The sequence below is a fragment of the Magallana gigas genome, chromosome 2 (genome assembly GCF_963853765.1).
Source record: "Magallana gigas chromosome 2, xbMagGiga1.1, whole genome shotgun sequence".
Lineage (NCBI taxonomy): Eukaryota > Metazoa > Mollusca > Bivalvia > Ostreida > Ostreidae > Magallana > Magallana gigas.
In genome coordinates this window covers 13,193,012-13,215,935 of record NC_088854.1, presented here as the reverse complement: position 1 = coordinate 13,215,935, position 22,924 = coordinate 13,193,012, and the positions used below count along the sequence as shown (strand labels likewise).

The window sequence follows — 22,924 nt, the reverse complement described above, 5'->3', positions numbered from 1 at the left end:
GCTTAATCAAAAATACTGACAACAAATCCTAATCAGGATGAAATTGCATTTTAGGTGCAAAAAGGTCAAATTAAATGGGCCATAACTCAGAGGGATGGATACTGATCCCCCATTATCTTTCTATTTTTTAAGTTTGTTTTGTCTACAGATTTCAATGATATACTTCTCAAGAAAATCTTGATACAACAACATTGAGGAGTGGGATACCTTAAATTTAATCACCTTCCCATTTAGGTTTTGTATTTTGATGAACATGTTTAAGTTAGATTTAAGTTTGGACAGACCAATGATAATTTGAACTTCATCTTTACAAAATAATGACATTTGAAATATTATTCTAAACATTGCACCTAGAGTTATACCGTAAATTTTTTCTCATAAAAAATTATACTCTCCTAAATGTGAGAAAATTTTATAACGTTATATATTTCTCTCAAATAAAAAAGTAAACGCCTACCTAATTTTAATATGAGAAAAGTATATTACGCAAGGTGCCTGTGTCTATCAGTGATGTAGGAATAGGAAAATAATTGGTTGGAAAGCTTATAAAGATACAATTTTTTTTAAAATTTATTCTCTCTCTCCTTTAGCTTAAAAAAAAATTGGCTCCTTTGCGTCATATCCATATGGCTACAATGCATTGCTCTTTAAACAATTAAATCAGAGAACGCTGGTGAATACGCTCAACACACCATATAGTGCGTTAGCAGTAAAACGTTGAGCAAGTCCATCGACGCCATGTAAACGTCCGATTTAACGAGACTAAGTCTACTAGCTTCACTATGTATTTAAATTGAAAAATCGTTGCATTTTCATGTTGTATTATCATTACCTAAACAAATGAGAAGCTGGGGCACACTCCAAAAGCTAGCCAGTGACAGAAAAGGATGGAGAACCCTCGTTGCTGCCCTATACGCAAAAGGCGTCATGGGCAGTAAGTAAGTAAGTTATCATTTTTTAAAAATGAGAATCTAAAATTTACCATCCAAATTTCCAAGGAAACCACTTCTATAGTTATCATTTTATACATGTACTGTCAGACCCTTCGGGAATTTTTTTTTTGGGGGGGGGGGGTGCATGTCGTAAATAGTAAATATCGGTAGATATTTAATCTACCCCCCCCCCCCCCCCCAACAATCTAGCTTTTGTTATGGATGATATCAATGTCACGAATAATGCATCAACAATTTAGCATAGTTTTTCTATCAAAATATTAGCTGAAACCCTAGGAAGAATGCTACAATTAAAGCTTATTACCAATGAAAATATGGGTATTTGTATGTACTGGTTACATATAAACGTATTATTTCTATGATTTACGGAAAATAGTTTTATGGGGTAAAAAACTATTATTCAAAAATCGCCGAAATCTGGAAAAATATCTAGCATCTGAATTGAATTGAATCAATGTGTATCAATGATTATACTCTGTCCCGAGTTTTTGCTTCTACCACTTTTTGCTTTATATTTCAATAATAGTAAATACCTTTGTGCTCAAACTACGTTCATCCACTAATATGAAAAATGTCCAGATTATCTGTTTTGAAACGCCCCCTCTACCGCTTCAGGTTTCAATACACATCCCAAAATTGAAAGTCTACGGAGATCAGCCATTAATAAGCCCGGATGCTAACGTTAAAAAATTGCGCGATGTATTCCGAGTGTATTCCGAATAGAGAAAAGATGTAAACATTTCCCATTATAAATCTCCGTAAGAAAATTGTTTTCGTTCCTGTGAAATTTTATGAGTGAAAAGGGGTAATTGTTCAATGAAAATATCTTGGATATATTCCTTTTCATCGATTTCAATTGTATTTCTTTCACAGGTATGTGTATTTTTATTAAAAATCATCAAAAATTGATGGAAGCAATAACTTGGGACAGACTATAGATAAAATTAAACGTAATTTTTTTAAGTTGCGCATTCAAATCAGACACAGTCTAATTAGATAGGTAAGATAGATGTACAACACATAATTTAACATTACGCAATACAACTTCCGGCGGATCCTGGCGTGTCAGCATATAATAGGAACGTGTACGTAATGTGCGCGTGAACTACTAGTATGTATAGCACGTCAAATTCACAATATTGAGATAATCATTGTTTCACAGTGGATAAACAAGGTTTATCGGATGTAAACGGCAGCTATAGTTAACGTCGTTAATCTATTTCATGTCTGTAAACCATAGTTAACGCGATCATCTATGTTTCAGAAGTGTTAAACTATAATTAACACTGAAAACAACCATTAACTATTGCAATACCTAGTTTATGTGATAAATATTGTTTCATGGTTGCGAAACTAAGATTAACAACTCTAAACTATAGTTAAGGAATGTAAATTATAGTTTACAGATGTGAATCTATATTATCTGCAAAATCTATCGTTAACGTTTTTTGCAGACACTCACAGATAAACTAGAATTATCATTCGTTAACTATAGTTTACAACCGTTAGATATTGTTTTACAGATGAAAGCTATAGTAAACGGATGGTTAATTATAGCTTACGAATCGTTAATATATATACGAATAGTTAATCTATATTTCACATTTGTACACCCTAGTTAACGGTTGTAAACCGCAGTTTACAGACAGAAAGCTATAGTTAAAGACGATAATCTATATTTCACATCTGTGAATAAAAGTTAACGCGACCATCTATAAACTATAATTAACACTGAAAACAACCATTTGCGATTGTAAAACATAGTATTTATTATAAATATAGTTTCACGATTGTGAAAATATGATTAACAACTCTTAACTATAGTTAACGAATGTAAATTATAGTTTACAGAAGTGAATCTATAATATAGAAGTTAAAAAGTTCAACAGTTGCTGCCTTGAATTTTGCAACAAGCATTATATATTCAATCCCCATTTCTTCATCGCGCAGCAAAGTAGTTCATGGAAATTCATGCGCATTGTATTTGTCCAAAATGCATAGTAATGTTTTAAAAACACGTTATTAATAAGAAAACTTAAAAAGATAGACAATTCATTCGAAATTTAAAAAAAAGAAACAAAAGCCGACACTTTTGACAAAACGTGGCTCTTTGTGTAACTATTTGGTATAGCGGAATCTTTACCTTGAGGCTGTTTGGTTTTTAGTTTACTTTTGAAGTTGTGCTATTTATAGTAACATTGGCGATTTGCCTGCCTATAGCCAAGACTCTGCTTTCAGCAGAGCCCGGCTAAAAATATAGTTAACGAATCGTTAACTATAGTTTGCAGTTCGTAAACTATAGTTACCAGTCGATAAACCTTATTTTTCAAATGTGAAACCATGTTTAGCTCATTTTTGTGAATTTAGCGTACCATAAGTATGACATTATTTATATATTTGGTGCTTGCATCTAAATTTATTTCAGCATTTAGTGATATAAAACTTACCAATAATATGTTTTACGGTGCGACCGTTGGGGCGAGCGCAGCAGGTGATCAAAAATGAATTATGATAAATCAATAAAAATAAAAGTAGTGACGTAAAGTACACGTAAATGAAGAATGCAAAATAAAATAAATATACCAATTTTCCAGTAAATTTTTATTATTCATAATTCATAAGATTTTTTATTTATTTATATACCAATCTGATTAAAATCAGATCTTAATAACGCTCCGAAATTCTGATAGTCGCTGAACAAAGTGTAGCGACATCAGAATTTGTCGGAGCGGATCAAAAATCTGGTTTTGATCAGATTGTTTATATACTGGTCGCACGCCAGTATAGAATTTATCTCAGAAAAAATGTTGTTGAATAATAAAGATTTTAACATAATGTTTTAACATAATATTTCCTCTTTTCTTGCAGCAGACATTTTTCTTAAACAAATAAAAATTGACTTATCACAGAATCCCCCCTCCCCCGTTTAAATAGAAATCAAATTTACGTATAAAAAAATTTGTTGATCACATAAGGAAAATGGATCCCCCGGTAGCATGTAATACCGTATATAGTATATAGTAGTGAAAATAAAGACACTTTTGAGCAGCTAAAGAGCTAAAGGCATACCACGCACTCCCCATTCCTCACCCCGATTAGAATTTTCCTGATTTTGAGAATTTTATTTTTCTTTTTGCTTGTGAAGATTTTTTGAATGATGTTGCCACGCCCTACGCCAAAAAAACGTTCCTGGAAATTACCGTAAATACAGTGAATAAAATAAATGTGAGCATTCATCCAAATGAGAGCAAGTTACAGCTGTTTCCTATCTCTGAAGAAATGTCTCGATTCGTTAGCTCTGCAAGATTTTGAGAAGATTTTGGTATTTATATTTCAGCACATTTACAATAACTACTTAGAGTTGTTTCCCCTTATTGTGACGTCAAAGTTCACGTCGGTCAAGTGTAGTCTGTCTCTTTGAAAACACACTAGAAAAAACTACGCGAAAAATATTGATTGTTTACTTAAAAAGCATGATGTTCTGGAAATTACACAATTTATCTGTTTCTCAAAAGTTTTACTTTGATTCTCGCGAGATAGTATCCAGTCTAGTGAGATCGGCCGACATTGAGGAATTGCATTGTGGGTCGAAATTTACTGACTCCGAAAAATTCTGTCGGATCAATGTGCAAGAAATCCATTGTGACGTCACTCGAAAGGACGATAACTCCGTTAGTCTTAAAAGTAATGGAAATTGGCGTTGTGTTATTTACAATGCATGTACATAGTCTTTTATCTTGTTCTCGTGGGAGTGTGAAACGGGAAACCATAATTACAGGGAACCACTGGGACGATTAAAACAAGGCATTACTGGTCCGATTTACTGACGCCAAAAAAATCCGTTGAATGAATGTGCAAATAGTCCGAATTTTCTATTCACACACGCCTTGCCGGTAGAGCTCGCTTCGCGCCGGCGCTGCGCTCCGGCGAGCTGCGCTCGCTAATATGTTTTACGGTGTGACCGTTGGGGCGAGCGCAGAAGCAACCACACATCTGTCATCATTGTTAAATGCAACCCGTGGACTTGCCCTAACCAAAAAACTTGGGCTTTGTTTGAAAACTTTTACCGCCGCAAGGAACCCAAAGTTATTTAACTTTTATTCCAATGGTCCCTTCCTAGGCTTATACACTTAAACAAACTACAAATGAGCATTAATTAAATGTTAAAGAGACTTATTAAAATATTTAGATAAACACAAAGCCGTTTGGTTTTTTGTTAATGTAAATACAATTATGGTTTATCATTCCTTTACCATTTAATAATGATCATTAAAATCAGTAAACAATAAATTGTGTGTCTGTGTTATTTCTCATTTTGTTCCTTGTTGTTATCAGTGTTTTAATTATTTTCCTCTGTGACATCAATTTTGTCTTTAATCTTTTTAATTTTTGTACGCTATATAAGCGTTGTAGACATGTGCCCTCACCCTTTTTTAGTGTGTTATCCAATATTATTTAAAGGTTTGACCACATATGCAACTATAACAAATACATGTAGATATTTTAACAGTTTAATTTATTTCTTTAATTTATTCATTACAAAATGACGTGGCTGCACGTAGATCTAATAATGATTGGACTTTTTTTTCCTCTTTTTTAATAATTTTTTGTCACCTACCTAACGTATGCATAATTATATGTTTGGATCAATATGACAGTTTTAGCATGGAACTTGCATGCGTATTAACTGAGCAAAAAAAATTTCAAAACAAAACTAATCGGCCAAAGAGTCACCGTTAACACTGAAACTGAGTACTTTCTACACGTTACATCCAGTACAGATGCTTGATCCGCCTCTAAATTTATTGCTGGAATATATAGCCCGAGATCACTGTGACGTCATACTTAATTTTTGCGCTCGACAGTTTTCGTAAATTGTCGGACAAATTCGGGGAAGGAAATGACGTCATATGTCAGCAAAAAATTTACGTAAGCATATGTGTTGTTTACTTTAATGTTTTTAAAAGGATTTTCTATTGTTAAATGAAAATGATGTATGCGATTTATAGGTAAGAATTTTCCGTAGAAACTCTTCCTGTTCCACCATGTTGCTATGCACCGCAAAGGATCACTGGGATAGTAGAACGTTTTCACGTGGCCTCATAAAAATTTCTTTGAACAATGTGCAGATTTCAACTCGAATTTTCTCCGCTCGTACACGTTGTCTATGGAGCTCGCTACGCGAGCGGCGCTTCGCGCCGCCTCGCTGCGCTCGCTATTAAACATTGGTCAGGCGCAGTTTGATTGCATTATGTTTCACACGTCGGTACGTCATGCAGTGTGACGCTATCGTCGTGACGTAGAGTGACGGCTGCTTAATGTTGGAATGTTCCCGGTGAAACGTTGTGATGATGTTTGTTGATCATGCAAGAACTTGTAATATGATTATTGTGATATTTAATTGGTAAACAGCATTTTTAATCTGGCATTAAACATATACTTTTTGTCAGAAAACATAATAGACCAGATCTAAAACAAAAAAACTAAGAGGTTGGTGATCTGCGCATTGTATGTTTTTGATGCTTTAATGACAAAGTTATAGAAGAAATGTGGTGTCATTAATCAATATGTATGAATACCACAATGTACACATATGCTAACTAACCAAGGGCTTTGGAGGCATTTTTGTCTTTTCTACGACGTAGATTGATGTTGAACACGTATGTCGAAAATTCTGACTTTGTGTTTTTGTTTTGGTTCTGAACATATTGTTAATATGGTATATATAATAGGACAGGGCACAAGTTCTTTAAACTTTTAAAAACGACTTTCTGTTTGTTTGTTTTAAGAAAACTGGGGGGTCAACAAAGCAGCCACCAGATCTGCATTCGAGTTTCAGACATAACGTATTAGTCAAAGAAAAAATCCATATATATTAGCTTTTTAATTCGAACATTTCCCTTGATGTTTATACAGAACTCTCAACAAAGTATATAATTGGTCATAGCCACACAGTCCTCTTAGATCTACATATATTTAAAATATAATGATTTATATTAACTAGTATTGCACAGAAGAAATATATGTGATATACAAGCATGCATACTATCCAGAGGGTTTGGTGATTAAATTTTTTTGATTTATCCCCTAAACAATAACCAATTCAAACTTTTCGTTCCTGAAATCTAAGTAGATATACATTTTATTGTCCTTTTATTGTCCTTGCCAATGTTTTATATCAAATCGATGTCTGATGAACAAATAAATACTTATTAAGCTGTATTTATCTACCATTAACTTGTGCTGTTTTCCCCTCCCTTCGGCTTCTTTCTATCAACGATTCTTTTCTTCTTTAAAATCTGAAAGCATTCATCGAATTCGTATTTAGATAAGTCGTGTCAAGAGAGAAATTATAGTCCGTCGTTATACTGGGTTTAATCGAAAGAAACTGAAAGAAAGTTTTATCAGCAACGTTTAAATGGGAGCAACTATGATTAAGGAAAATTAATGGTTTCAGCCCCTGGTGACAAAAGTCACGGGTCAGGGGGAACTTATGAAATAAAATCCATCAAAATATACTTCAAGTGTACTGCGAAATGTAATATTTGGTTTGGATTTTTTAATTGGGACTGTGAAGGAATTTCATATCAAGATAAGACTATGAGAAAAAAAGTTACATAATAAGTCAAATCTAAAAGTGCAATTCTTTGCCCAGTGCTCAGTTGGGGGGTTCTGTTTAATAAATTAATATAGAAAAAATTGTACTAATTGCCCGTCGTACTGATTTGGGTGCTTGTTTTTTATTCATATCTTGGCCCACTAATTTCGAGGGTTTTTTTTTTCTCTGAAAAAATGTCCATTTGTCATCTGCCAACCTCGTGTACTTTTACACACAGACTTGGGTACGTCCCATCATAATGCCTTCTTGGAACGTGCCTGATGTCTGCATGCTGCCAAAACCAGTGCAATGACTAAAACTGTCAATGTCACATCATCACGAACACACAAGTTAATTGATTTGAAAATCACAATTATGATTTAATTAATTTAAGTGGGAGGTGAATAAGATTGTTGCTGTATTAATGCTTCTGAATATGAAAAGAGAGAAAAAAATACATTTAGCACTCATTTACTGTAAACCTGATATTTTTAATGAAAATGTAAATGTTTTATCAGAATTTGAATCATTCAAATGAGCACTCAGTGGTCTTAGTCAGTCGGGTATGATTCTGTAGTTTTCCTACCATAAATATTTGTTGTGTTGTCATAGTCACGACAGAGAATATTTTGAATGTCTTTTTGTGCGAGTCATCTGTTGGTTTTTAACCTTCGTCTATGACCTCTCTAAATAATCAACTGTCCTCTAACTACTGGTATATCACCATCGTTGTCATCATCATCTTGCCTTCTTCATATCCTCTTCTTCCCATCTTTTTTTTTAAATTACAGATGCAATTGCAAGAGACACAACTTATAACTTATTATAACTTAACGTATTAAAAAAAAATATGTTTTTTAAAATGTATGCAATTGCAAAATTAACAATGATTTCTGGAGAAAAAATACATGTATGAAAACCTGGAAATATAAATATTTGAGTTTGGAAAGAAGAAAAACATTGGAAGATAAAAATCACAAATTATATTTGATAAATTAATATAATATATAAAATAAAAACGAATGAAGAATTTAATTTATTATATATAATTTATCTTATATATTACATTTACATTTGATTGTTTTTACACGTAACGTTATGTCGATTCATTTAACTTGCTTTTAATTTTAAAAAAAAAGAACTTTTTAGATACCCGGAACTTTTAATTCAAAAACTGAAATGCACTTATGATATATAAGTACAGAAGAACTTTGTCTTAAGCAAAGCCAATAAATGTGATTTGGGGATTTTGGAAGAAAATCTGTCAAGGAGTGAGCCTACGTCATCAGAATTACTACATTGAGTAACGCATACAGAATATTCATATTTCGTCGCTCATTCACTGTTTCTTATGACATACTTATTGATCAGAAAATCTAGGAGCGCACCTTGTTCCCCCTATCGAAAATTCCTCAATATCCCCGTCTTTGACGATTCGAAAGGAATGCAGATCTTAAGGAAATGAAATAGAGTTATGACCATTACGCAATAAATATTCTTAGACTGTATAAACTTATTATAACACTTATACGTGACTTTTTGGACGTCCAAATATTTAAAAGGAAATCAAATAAGCTAATCTAACTTTGAGACATAAAGAAGTAGCAAGAAGGCCAACCATTCCATAAAGCAACTATGAGGTCTTGGCGAACCGGAAGTTTACTCGTGGATTATGGGATTTCTTGCTCTGCAGGGATAGCTAATACAGACTTAAGTTGACAGTCCTTTCTTACACTTTGTTACCGCAATGATGTGTGCATTTCTCGGCTCTGTCGGCGAATTTCATTGCTTTTTAATTTTGGTGTCAGAAATAATTTACGTATACCTACGTTCATGCGCACTTTTCTGAAAAATGACGTCAAACCTTTTGAACATTTAGTCTTTTTATAAAATTCTCTTTTATATCTACAAACCCCGAATTAAATTAAATGGATATCAAAAATATGTTGAAAATTACATGCGCTTGATGTTAAAATTTTTTCTTATGTACTACTAACTGTTATTATTACAGTACATAGTATAATTTTATCATTAAAAAGATATATTTTTAACGTCAGGCACCTGTGTTGATAATATAATATTTTAACCAAACATATCTCAAGTCTAATCTTTACTTATAGATGAAGACTTTTTGGCAATAAACTACGAAATGCCTTTACCAGTGCAATTGCTTATACATTTGATGTATCGACATAAGACGGTGTCCGTAAACTTTAATTGAATTATATTTGATAAGGAATAAGTGTGAAATTAAACAAAAACATACTTTCTTTTTCGATAAACTAGCCCGAAATAGCAAAAATGAGAGTAAGGTAGAGGACACGCTTTGGTGGATCCACGTTACTGGGAGTTCGCATCAAAATATATGCTTGCAATTGAATGGTTACGTAAAGAGTGAATATAATTACTGGGTACTTACTTATTGTGAACATAGACGTTAATATTTGACAAACGTTGAATAGGCCTAATCAAAAGAAGTCATTTCTTTTCAATTCTTGAGTGCGCGATTTTAGTTTTCATGTACAGAACGCTAGCGAAGCGTGACCTCTGGTGAGAGACTGGAATAGAACTTTTCAGAACGGAGTAACCAAGAACGCAGGTTGACGTATAGGATGAGTTTATCATGTATCGCGGGTAGACAATTTGGATCGGACATCTTTGGTTAATACAAAAAGTGAATAAATGTTTAAAATGTGGAAATAAATATGCATACACTAGGGTTTTTTTTAAAATTTATACATTTTTACACCACGACAGATTTAGATTGTTAGTAAACCTTATTTTGTAATAGTCCTGCGTCAATAAGAATAAGTTATGCATTGATTTAAATAATTTATTAATGTATACATACATGAAACGGGGAAGTGGAATGAGGCCCCATTGCATAAGTCTTTCATCTAAAAATCTTATACTAGTATATGTTTGGAACATGAATAAATATTATAATACAATTTGACCATAAAAACAAAATTTAGAGGTGCAACACATTAATTACCATCTCACTGGTTTGAAATAAAAAATAAATAAATTAAGTGTTAAATTCCCACGCTTGCGCGAGATATTATCTAGTAATAATTTAAATAATGTGCTGACTTTTCAACAACATATAGCCAATTTCACCTATGGCAAAATATCGGTATCGCCAACATAACGTAACGCCAAAATAAAAACAAATAGGCCACTAACGGATTTAGGGGGAGGGTGAGTGAATGGAGGGCCACTTCCTCTCATTTGAATAAATAAAAATATGTCTTTATTAATATCTAAGGGAACACCGTCATTACATCTCTAAAAAAAGGTTTCCGGGTTATTCTTAACCTTGTTTCAGAATTTTTCTTAAATGTCCAACTTCAGGAGGTTTTGTACAATGGTTTTCTTTAAGAATACATTTTTAATAATAATGATAAAAAAAAACCAGGAATAAATTTAGCCAAAAAAAAAAAAACCAAACAAAAAAAACAAAAAACAAAACAAAAAACCCCGCTTTGATTTGAAGGTTATTTAATAACAATTTAATGAAATGTGTCTAGATATTTCTGCATCAAATTTGTCATGTACCTGGAGAAATACACTGTACATTAACAGGAAAGGGTCTTTGTTGAGTGTATGCGTGGACTTATTGCGGTCTATCTATTCACATTATTCACAGATATACAGTTTTTCAAGCATTGTTACAAGAAATCAGTTTTGTTGGCTTTTGGGTGCTTTAAACACATTTTATATTTATAAAATAAAAACCAGTATCAAATAGATTGATTCAAAATATTAATCTTTATACCTTTTTCTTTCTCTGCGACAGTCTTATATTATCTACTGAAATATTGACTGTTAAATATGGAGATAAAAATATCTTGAGACATATGTAATTTCATTTGCAAGAGATTCTGCTTACATATTTTCAGTTACCTCTATTGGTCATCTACATATTGATTAATCCACACAAAATTTAAGTTGCCATAATTTTGTGGAAAAAATCAGAGTCGAACATATTGTTTTATTCATACCGATATAATTATCTGTTATATAATCCTTGAATAAACATAAACTTCATACAGTGAAGTATTTACGTAGTTTTATGGTATCAGCATTTTTTTTTTGTGAATCTTTCATCTGCGGGGAGGGGGTCATTGTTCGCTGATTCCATTAAATCTGAGCCAAAACGTAAATACCTTAAAATCCAAATAAATCCTCAGTTTGTTATAATATCATTATAATTGAGTTCAGGATTACATGAATTTTGCAGTCAAACAGCATCAGGGCCTGATGGTTCGTATGAGTAGTTCTTCTTTAGTGTGTCACTTACAATATTTCAATATTAACTGACCTAAATTCTTTCATATTAAGGATAATAACTCTCCCCTGGTTGATAATCAGAAAGTCGTTGAGTTTTGTGTGACAGTTTCAATGAAAAAGTAGTTTATGAGAGGGTTTTAGAACACATCCGATGTGCGTTGGTTATCTCTTTATGAAATCCACCCAGATTTATTTTTACAAATAAATTTGCCAACCACCGTGTTCTAAAAAGCTTAATCGCGTTAAAGAAAACCTCAGGGTAAACTACGAATAACTAGGTGGCATCATTTGCTACTTTGCGCGACAACTCAGCAAATATTTTTGATGGAAAACGCACAGAAACTGGCGAAAAGATACGTCATATTTTGAACGCATATGAAATAATTATGCCTTACTGACGTCAAATAGTATAATTCATTGTAGATCACTCTTGAAAGTCTCAACATTTGAAGATTCGATGTCAGAAAGTGAAACCTTGCAAAGCGAGGACATTTTTGCATTTTTCCACAGGGCGAGCCCTTATCCACGAAATTATTGTTTGTTTATTTATTAAACATCTATCTTACACCAAGTTATCAATGTCTGTTTATGCTTAATCCGATAAATTGAAATGCGCGCTATGATGGATTAACTTTTTGATTGACATTCCGCTCTTACGGTGAACAAGAATAATAAGTGCGATAAGTTTTTATCTTCACCCATTGTATACTTACTGGTAAACGGTTCCATCAAAGCCACCCGCCGAAATACGGAACTATTGCACAACCATTAAATCAGACGCTTATTACCTGAACAACACACGCTACATCAAAAAATTTAAATCCAATCATCTTTAATTTGCCCAATAAAGGTATTCTTGTTCAAAGGATTCTCCTTAAAACTTTATTGGTTGATAAAGGTTAGATTTTTCTGTTTCTCCATAAATACAAACAATTTTCTTTTTTCCGATTTTTTGGGCAAAAAAATGGTAAAATTCTTTCGAAAATGAATGCTACGTTTTTGACACAGAAATGGGAAATCACCTTAGGCAGAAGTACCGCCCACTGTAAGTAAAAACTGAAGTCATATATCGTAAATTTATTTCTCAACAATGCGATAAGACGCCGGAACTTTTCTTAGGTTTAAACCCGTTGGTCAACTCGTTTTCAAAATGGGAGGGATTAGGCGAAATCCCAAATTTACATCAGTCTAAGATTACAAATCGGCGAAATAAAATAAAAGATGTCAATTTAACATATTTTGATCAGTGGGAAAAAACTACAAACTGGTTGAATTCGTGTTTAATTCACACTTTGTTTTTTGTAATGGAGCGGGGAATTGTTGCCATTTTTTGTGGCTGTGTTGTGTTATTTGAGATTTCTGCTGGCTGCCCGTCTGACTGTCGGTGTTTGTTTGGGGACTCGCTTGTACAATGTTTCGGTGGGCTGTCAGCCATACCCTCGGGAATTCCCTCTACCGTGAAAAACCTTTATTTCTCCGGAACATCTGCACAGAAAAATTCTTTCACAAGGATAAGGAAGAGTGACTTTGCAAATTTTCCGATATTACAGCGCCTGTATCTAGCCAATTCTGGAATCGAATCAATCGAGGACGGTGCTTTTGAAAGCCTCTCTAATTTACGAACACTTGATCTGTCTGACAACCAGCTTAGCTCAGTAAAAGAGGCTACATTCCGAGGATTGACGAAATTGACGAAACTCGAACTAACAAGCAATGAGAATTGCGTGATTGAGGAAAATGCCTTTCAACATGTTCCAAATCTATTCGAACTATTTCTTGGGCAAATGAAGTTAAGTAATCTTCAGCCATATTTATTTTACAATACAAGGAAGATTGTACATTTAGATTTACATGGAAACGAACTGGTCGAATTCGAACCCGAAGTTTTCGAGAATTTTGCATCGTTGATGAGCCTTGATTTGGTGGGAAACCGGTTGATAGCTCTTCCCTCCTTTACGTATCAGCAAATGGTCACTCTGAAAAGCCTGTACACAGACGGAAATGCGTGGCATTGTAATTGTGAAATGAATGCATTAAAGAAATGGACAAACATTAAAGGGGTTGTTATTTGTGATTCGCCGAAAAAGCTGGAAAATAGAAACCTTATGCTCATCCCAGACAGCGAAATGCTGTGTATCCCACCGTACAACGCAACATGCGAAAGGACTTCGATCATCGTGAATGAAACGGAACCAATACGCGTAAACTGTCGATTCAACGGCGGAGATCCACGGCCCTATCCTATATGGAACAAACCGAGCGGTGAAGAACTTTTAGTAAAGAACTCGACGAATTCCTCCCACATCGTGCTCACGGACGGAAGTCTGTTGATTCCATCGTCTGTCGAGAGTGATTCCGGCGACTGGACTCTGACGGTCACGAACACACACGGAAATGATATCAAAGTGGTGGTTCATATCGAGGTAAGAATCATCACCACTACCACCACAACCACAACGACCACTAGCACGACAACCACTACCACTCCGACTACCACCACTACGACCGCTTCCACGACCACTACGACAACTCCTACAACAACTCCTACGACCACCACCACTACGACCACGACACCACAACCGACCACAACAAAAACAATAAAAACCACCACAACCACAACTCCAACAAAAAGTACGACTACCAACAACGCGTCTAAAACACCGTCCAAACCTAAAGACGATCTGGAAAAGATCGGCGTTATTTTGACCATAGTCGGAGGCAGTTCGCTGCTTATTACCTCGATCTGTATTGCTATCATGTACTTTGCGTTTTGTAAAAAACCGCCGGGGCAGCCTTACTCGGGGCCAGTCAAGAAGAACAGAGTGGGGAGAAAACCAAGTTACGACTTCCGAAAAGCGGAACGAAACACAAACGCTTTCACCATTATTGAAACACTATCCGAATTCTGAGTTGGGGAAAAGACTACGAATTTATAGAAACACAAAACAACTCGCTTTATGTGGCAGGAAAAACGTTCCGGGTAGTGTACTCACGACAAGGTTTATTTATGTGTCAGACGGTGTTTATTACGTGGAATTACATTGTTCATGTATTTTATTATTGTTAAAGATTTGCTCAATATACAAGTGTACTTGCTAGTCGATAGCACATTTATCATTGTTAGAAGTCCAAGCGTAGAAACATAGACATTCACTGTTTCATTTAAGACGTGATACATTACCTATCATAGCATGGTTCTACCAAAGATTCCTCACTGCTGAAAAGTTACAAATATAGGTAGTTTATCCTAAATTCAGGATAGGTGTAGCTATTCAATTACAAGTGTATTCTTGTTCCTTATATGTGTTTTTATTTACTTTTGAAATATTATTTTATGGTTATTGAAACTAGATTTTGCTGTTTGTTCATTCAAATTTTTTAATTATGTGTGATTCTATTTCATTGTCGTAATTTACATGTAGATTATTTTATTCATTGTCCAAATCAGGGGTTCTCATTGATATTATCAGCTTGATTTCTGAGATTCTTTGTTTCAATCAAATATGTCAATCCTTGTTTTATTGTGTGCGCGAAAAAAAATCCCACATATTACGTGCATTGATTTGATGCAAAAAATACTTTGTTTTCTTTGTTTTCTTTTATTGTTGATGTGGATATTTTCTAATAAATGCACAAATTATCAAAATTGCTTACCTCTTTTCAAGAAATGAATACTAGGAGAACAAATACATGTACCTGATCCCTATTTTGATATAAGATATAACTTGTATCAAGTCCGTTGACGTACTTGAATAAAATTTTTAAAAAACATTTTTATTCAATTAACAAAATAAACAAATAATTAAAACCAAGACTGATTCGAGCCGAAAAAGAGAGTGTCTATTTGATAAGAATGAGTAAATCTATTGCAAATCATCAAAACTTAAGTTTATACAGTAAGAGCGATTTGTCTAATATTAGAAAATGCGTAATTCTTTTTTTTTCAAGACTTAAAGAAGAGAACTGTGGGTCTTTATCTCGTATCCTGGTGTCAACAGAGAAGACACGGCGCCATCATTGTGCAACTTCAAACCCACGACGTAAAAATGGCAAAGAAAGTGTGAACGCACCGATAACTGGCGGAATTTTCATTTTTTTCTCTCTGACAGATCGTCGAAGGAAACACATGCTACAGCTTATTTATAATAGCATGCCACCCTATACCCCCAAAAAATACACGCACGGCGCAGAGATTCCGCACTATCTGGAGACTTGAAAAAGACGGATTTGAAATTGATTCTGATTTCACATTATTTGCACTTTAATTAACGACATGGAGTGTAACACCGCTGATTATAATAGTTTAAGTCAATACGTGGGGTTAAAAGATTGATATATGAGTCTTTGGTTTATAATTTAGGAATTAACTCATCAAATCCTTTCATTAGAGTGAAGAAAACATTTTAGATTTAAAAAAAAATATTTTGGACTCAACTTTAAAAATTTTAAGATAGATTTCAGAAACCTGCAAAACATATCTAAGTGTTCGCGCAAAGTTTAAGGAAACCTAGCAAACGTTTAATGTGCGAAGTCGTGGATTCAATTTCCGGGCGCGACTGACAAACAAGAACATGTAACAACACTAACTTCGCTTCAATTCTGGAAAAATCTTTTGAAAGACCTGAGAAATATGGATCGTCACTATTTTTCAATGACATGTATTTAAACCTACTGGAATCGCATCGTCGGAAACCCACGGTCAGTCTCGCATTTGCTTACTGACCTATGGGCCCTCTTATTAACTTTTTCTCGTTTTTATGAATATTTATAACTCTCCATTTACTATTAATCAAAGGGAACTCTTTATTTGTTAAGTAACACGCAGACAGCGATCATTTTCTGAAAACATGTTATTGTTTTAATAGATGAACGCATAAGCAATGCCAAGATTGGTTAGATATCCTTCATGAAAGTGTGTAGGCACCAATCGGAATAGATCATGAAAGAAGATGGGTGGATAAGGCGTGTAAAATGCCCATTCGCGGTCGGACAGGCTGCTGAAAAATTAGTATCAATAAATCTGATACTCAAAAAGTATCATTTTGTATCCCAACAATTGAACGTTTTAAAAAAAAAATACAAGTCCGGTAGTTCGTGGTCTTAGTCAAACATAATATTAAAAAGCCCACTTTGTTGTGTCTGAAATGGCTCAGTGGTTAGAGTACCTGGCATAAGCTAACCTTACATATCTAGGGTTTTTATGTTACGGGTTCGATACCACCAAAATTTCCGACAATATTTTTTTTCTTATTTTTTGTTAAATATATTAAAAACTGACTATAGTTAGAAATTTTGCTTTTGCAAAGTTGTATTATAATATATTTGAATAGATTTAATTGGGGAAAAATAAATTCAAAATTGTATTTCACTACTGAACCGAATGGGCATTTGCGCCATCTTATTCCCCCATCTTCTTTTTAGGAGAACGAGAAAAAGTCAGCAAGCTGTCCCACGTTCATTAATCGTATGCAAGACTGAACATGAGTTTCCGACGGTGCTGGACTCGAGTGTACTCCTGCATAAAGATATTGTATAAGAAAATAATCTTGAAAAGATATGAAAGCCAAATATTTGTTGGACTTTTTTTTTATTGAAGAACACCAACAAAATTCTTTGAAATTTTGTTAGCTGGACCTTCCTTTGATATCGTTTACCAGCACCTGGTGACGTCAAAATCTCGACGGTACGCACAACAGTAATAGATAAATGGAATATATATTTTTAATAGTATCAACCACTGAATAAAGATTTAAACATGGCTTTTCATAGGTTTTATTGCCTTTGCTTTTCAAATTTATAAACATGTACGCAATGATAAGATATGCAGTTATGTTCATATGATACTGAAAGAGGTTTAGCAAAAATATACAGTTACCCCAATGCTGTGCATATACTTTAAAAAATAAGATAATAAGGTATGCAATAGATATCCCCAAAATTACAACTTGTGAAATTTTTATAAAGAATGCAAAAAATGAAAGCTCCATGAATAGATTCACAACTATATAAGAGGGAATGATATGACAATGCAACAGTATGTTTGTAATTTATAGTCCATTTGGCAATTAGAGAGTGAAAATAAACACATTATCTTGTTTACAAAAATAATCATTCTTCCATTTATTGTTAAGAGCAAATCAATCGATCGATTTCAGATTTCTTGGAGACTTAAAAGAATAAAGCTATGCGTTTGTGCGATAATCTAATCCATAAAAAGTAGCTCTCGTCACCGCCATTAGTTAAAAGTTTTCCCATTTCAGCCGGCAAAACCGATTGAAAAATAAGCGTTGTCGTAAGGTGTCCCGTAAATTACTCTTAATTGAAACCTAACGATATCCGTTGGAAACGCCATGTCAACCTTATTCCATATGATAACCTCGGTAAACAACCATTGTCCAATTAATCTGCTATATCGGGTCTTATTCTGAGGCGCGTGTCTTGTAGAATAAGGCAAAGGGGGGGCTGTTTGGACAATCAATTAGACCTATCTTCTTAGCGTTTTGGTCATTAATCATCGCAACATAGGGGGCCCCAACTTTGTAACGTTGACTGATTTATGGACGTCAAACATCATTTTTCTTCCGTTTTTATCACGGAATTGCCAAAATTGTCCCCGTCGTGGTTATATGAAATAATTTAATGCATTTTGCACGTCCTTTTTTTACATATAGGTATATGTCTTATGACTAATAAATGGATTTCAGAGGCAAATGCATGTGATCCTAGATTACACCGAAATGCCTCCGTAATCAATTACGCAGTGGAAAGAGTTAACATTGAATTTCATTTCATTGCAAACACATTGGCAGAATTCTTCATTTTGAACCTAGGATCTGCTTGCACTAATAGTCCCTCCCACTTTATCCACGGTTTGAAAATAAATGTGATAAAACGTTAATTATTATGTTACGTTAAAACTTATTAGAAATATAATTCGTTTTTACATATCTATTTCATGATCAGAATCCGCTGTAAGGAACTTTTTTACGATAAAATTATCCCTACACTATGAGATATTCTAGGAGATAAAAATTTAGAAGGTAATATAATATATCTTAAAATAATTAGTTTATTTCAGAGGACCTTCATCATAAATCATAAAATACTAGTATTGCTAAATCAATGGGTCAAGTCTTTTTCACTTAAGTAATGTATCTATTAAAGTACATGTATCTTTTATATCATAAAAATGAAATTTTATGCTAAATGATAACCCGATCGAACAATGTGCAAAAACAAAATATTTTATCAAACTGTTTAGTTTCAATGGTTAAAATGTTGGGTTTTTTTTACTTAATTATAGTTTATGGCTAAGTTTAAAAGTAGATCTAATTGGTCATCTCTTTATTTTCAAGCATCCTTAAAGGTTTATGTGGCGTATTTTATCAAATTCATTTAATTAACTACTTATGTCAGGATAAAATCTCACTTTATGCTGCAAATTTGAAAATAAGTTCAATAACCAATTGGTGGGCTTTTTTAATTCTGAAAATACAAATGTTATGAATATCTTTTAAAATAAGAAGATGGTGAATAAGATGGCGCAAATGCCCATTCGGTTTAGTCGTGAAATACAATTTTGAATTTATTTTTTCCAAATTAAATCTATTCAAATATATTATAACAGAAGTTTGCAAAAGCACATGTTCTAACTATTTTCAGGTATTAACTTCACTTACTATAAACATAAACAACAACATACATGTAACTATGTTGTGCGCGCTGGACGCCGTATTTATTTTATTTTTAATTACTTTCAACACTCACAATCTTTAAATACTTTATATACTACAATCACACCATACAACATATTTCAACCAGACATATTTGTAACACCTTAGTGCATGTAATAAAGTTATATTACGCATAAACGAAACATATGCGAAGCGGTTCAGGGCCGGCCGGGAAAAAACTAGAGATAAAAAAAAATTATCATAAAAACTCCATGGGCACTTTACACGCCTTATCCACCCATCTCCTTTATTTTGGATTACTAGAACAAGCAGCAGTAAAGACTTACGATTGGGAGATTAAAGACTACTCATTATTTGGATACTTACTGAATCATATAAAAATATCACAGAAGTAAGAAAAAATAGATTGACTGATCCATACTCGTGTGTATATTGGTTGTTTATTTCTGCTCCCATGCGCACTTCCATTGAAAAGTCAAGTATCGCTCAAATAAACAAAAATGCCAAATTATAGTAAAAATACATGTACTATAGTATACGGCATTTATTATTTTTCCACTCGTTGGAAAGTTTAGCTTTGAAATCCATACCAGACCGATATATGTGCTCTTAAATTCATATGAAAATTTAAGCCTAGATACGGCAAAATACTACTTTTAATAAAATGTCTGACGTGGTCACTAGTGGTTTTGTTGATTTTGCCAACAGAGGCAATGGTCCAAATTGTTATCATTCAAAATATGTCTTTTACGTAAATAGATCATGTAACCTCTGAATAAAATCATTAGAAAAAGATTAGGGGATGTCAACAAGTTCTTTTAGGGCGCAAACTAAAATAAGTGTATGAAAAATTAGAAAATAAGAGAAGCCATCCAGGAGAGACTTTCTATATAGAAATCTTTAGATTACGCACCGATCTTTCTGCCATTACTCAAAGGACCTTCCATTTCGTCCCATTCTTGGCGATGATTGGTCGAAGCAAGATTTTCACTTACCTTTTCAATCCCCTTATTATGTTTCCACAGACATTAAATTCTAATATGATATATTCTGGACATTCAAGTCATTCATGGCTTTGAATCACGTCGTTGTTCTTTAAAAGAGTCTTAATCCGGCATTCCTCTGTCTCGTTCATGTAAATTCATTAATTTTGACATGACGTATTACGAGGAATATCAAAAGCAAAGCCGTGGTAAATGGGCAAGCAGAACCCGCTTTAACCTCCGTTCTTTACCATTATATCAACCCTCAGAAGGACACATCTTAAAATTGGAACGAAATTATTGTGAGGCAAAAGCGAAAAACGACACACAGATAAAAGGTTACGAAGAAGAAAGAACAGAAATTAAGGAAGTACAAAATTTACTGAAAAATGCTGGAAAGTAAATGTGCCATAGTGATTTCATGTGTACTTATTGTTGTGAGTTTTGGGAAGGTTGAAACTTCTTGTCCAACACAGTGCCAATGTTCCAATGTCTCTGCTATTTGCAGACCAGGATTAACCAGCTTTCCGTCTGGATTGCCAAGTCATTTCACTGCATTACAACTGAGTGGTACCTTTTCCTCTCGAAACCAGATTCCGTCGATTGAGAGCAGCCATCTAAATTCCTTCCAGAAACTGGAGAGACTTTACATGGCTTTCAGCAATGTAGAATCCATAGCAAGCGCTTCTTTGCCACCAACGTTGATCACGCTGGATCTTTCTTTCAACAAAATTGGCGAAATAGCACAAAACACGTTAAAGGGGTTAACAAGACTCAAAGTTTTGAATTTGTCTGGAAATAATGGCACTGAATTACAATTGTCTGCTTTCAACGATTTAAGCAAATTAACAGAATTATATCTTGCAGAGATGGGCTTAAAGAAACTGGACAAGCGCTTATTAGACCATCTTCCAATGTTGAAGGTGTTAGACCTTCATGGAAACAAACTCAAGCAATTAGACTGGAGCTTCACCAAGACACTTACAAATCTGGCTTATATCGACATTTCCGGAAACATTTTTACGGAACTTTCCAATTCATCAATAATGCCATTACCACACATAAAGAGTATCCACTTAAATGACAACGATTGGAAATGCACCTGTGCCTTGGAGTGGGTAAAAGTGCTTCCTAGTCCAGTACCGGAATCTGTCACGTGTAGTACACCAGAAACCCTCCAATACATGTCCATTGTAAATGTCCCTTCCTCCCAGCTAACCTGTGTACCGGCATCTGTAAGTTGTTCTTCAACTTCAAGTACCGGCAAATATCACACCAGCCTCAAAATTTCGTGTACATTTGGAGGAGACCCATTTCCGGAAGTCATTTGGACAAAGCCTGATGGGACGGAGTTGAAGTACTATAACTATGATAATCCAAATTACGAAGTATCTGAGACAGGTGTTCTTACCATAAAGTCATTGGACGTTGATGACGACGGCCAGTGGACGGTTCAGGCCAACAACGTGAAGAAACAGAATGTGGTCAACATGCAAGTGACCGTGACCGATATTCCAACCACCACTACAACGACTACCACCACCACTACTACCACTACCCCTACCACTACGACGACCACAACCACCACCCCGACAACAACCAGTACCCCCACCACGACTACCACCCCTCCTACCACCACAACCACCACCCCTCCTACCACTACTCCTACCACTACCACTGAAAAACCTACTACAACATCTACCGCCAAACCCACCACCACAACCACTGTTAAGCAGACGACAGCTAAAAATACCACTCCAGTTCCACCTGCAGGAAACCAGACGACGCCTAAGCCGGCGGAAGGAATGTTCTCCATGAATACGATTTACATGATGGTGGCGGCTGCCGGTGGGAGCGCGTTTATTACCTCCATGATTTGTCTGGTCATTCATTGCTGTACACGGAAGAAGAAACCTCCTCCAATGTCGGAAAAGAAACCGAAGCAAGACCTTTTCGATACGGTCCGGAACCTCACTCCGAGACGGACACGAAGAGTGCATAATATTGGGAGTTATGAACATTACGAATAGCAGGCAATTTTGTAGAGAATAAGAGAACGGAATCTCATGGGAAAAAACTACCTTGTAATTAATGGCTATTTTTTTCGTGATTCAAACACAGACATCAATTTGACTTTATAATTTTCTAGGTATTTGATTCACGAACGTGTCATTAACGACTATCAAAGACTGCATGTATTTCTTGTTGCTTTGTTTTATTTAAACAGTATTAATCCTATCGCAATGTTTTTGAATATATTATTTAATGCTTTTATCAAAAATATCCTTCTGTAGTTTGTTTGTATCATATTGATTTGTTATTTATTACGATTTATGTTTGTTTGATTTACATCGATTTATGTTGATAATGTCATATTATGGAATAAAATCTCCCTAAATCAGA

At 34.3% G+C, this 22,924-nt stretch overlaps 2 protein-coding genes across 2 annotated transcripts; both read left to right on the top strand.

Annotated features, from left to right (window-relative positions):
- The first annotated feature begins 12,754 nt into the window (after positions 1 to 12,754).
- Positions 12,755 to 15,472, top strand: LOC105338456 (leucine-rich repeat-containing protein 4). The gene has a single exon (XM_011443586.4). It carries the CDS (start codon positions 13,149 to 13,151, stop codon positions 14,751 to 14,753), a length of 1,605 nt encoding a protein of 534 aa, XP_011441888.3. The 5' UTR covers positions 12,755 to 13,148; the 3' UTR covers positions 14,754 to 15,472.
- Positions 15,473 to 20,566: 5,094 nt separating this feature from the next.
- LOC136272733 (platelet glycoprotein Ib alpha chain-like) lies at positions 20,567 to 22,924 on the top strand. Its single transcript, XM_066075100.1, has one exon. The coding sequence runs from the start codon at positions 20,911 to 20,913 to the stop codon at positions 22,549 to 22,551; it is 1,641 nt and encodes a 546-aa protein (XP_065931172.1). The 5' UTR covers positions 20,567 to 20,910; the 3' UTR covers positions 22,552 to 22,924.

What these genes read in the sequence shown, in the direction of transcription:
- LOC105338456 (XM_011443586.4), top strand. Translation starts at nt 13,149, where the DNA reads ATGGAGCGGGGAATTGTTGCCATTTTTTGTGGCTGTGTTGTGTTATTT.
- LOC136272733 (XM_066075100.1), top strand. Translation starts at nt 20,911, where the DNA reads ATGCTGGAAAGTAAATGTGCCATAGTGATTTCATGTGTACTTATTGTT.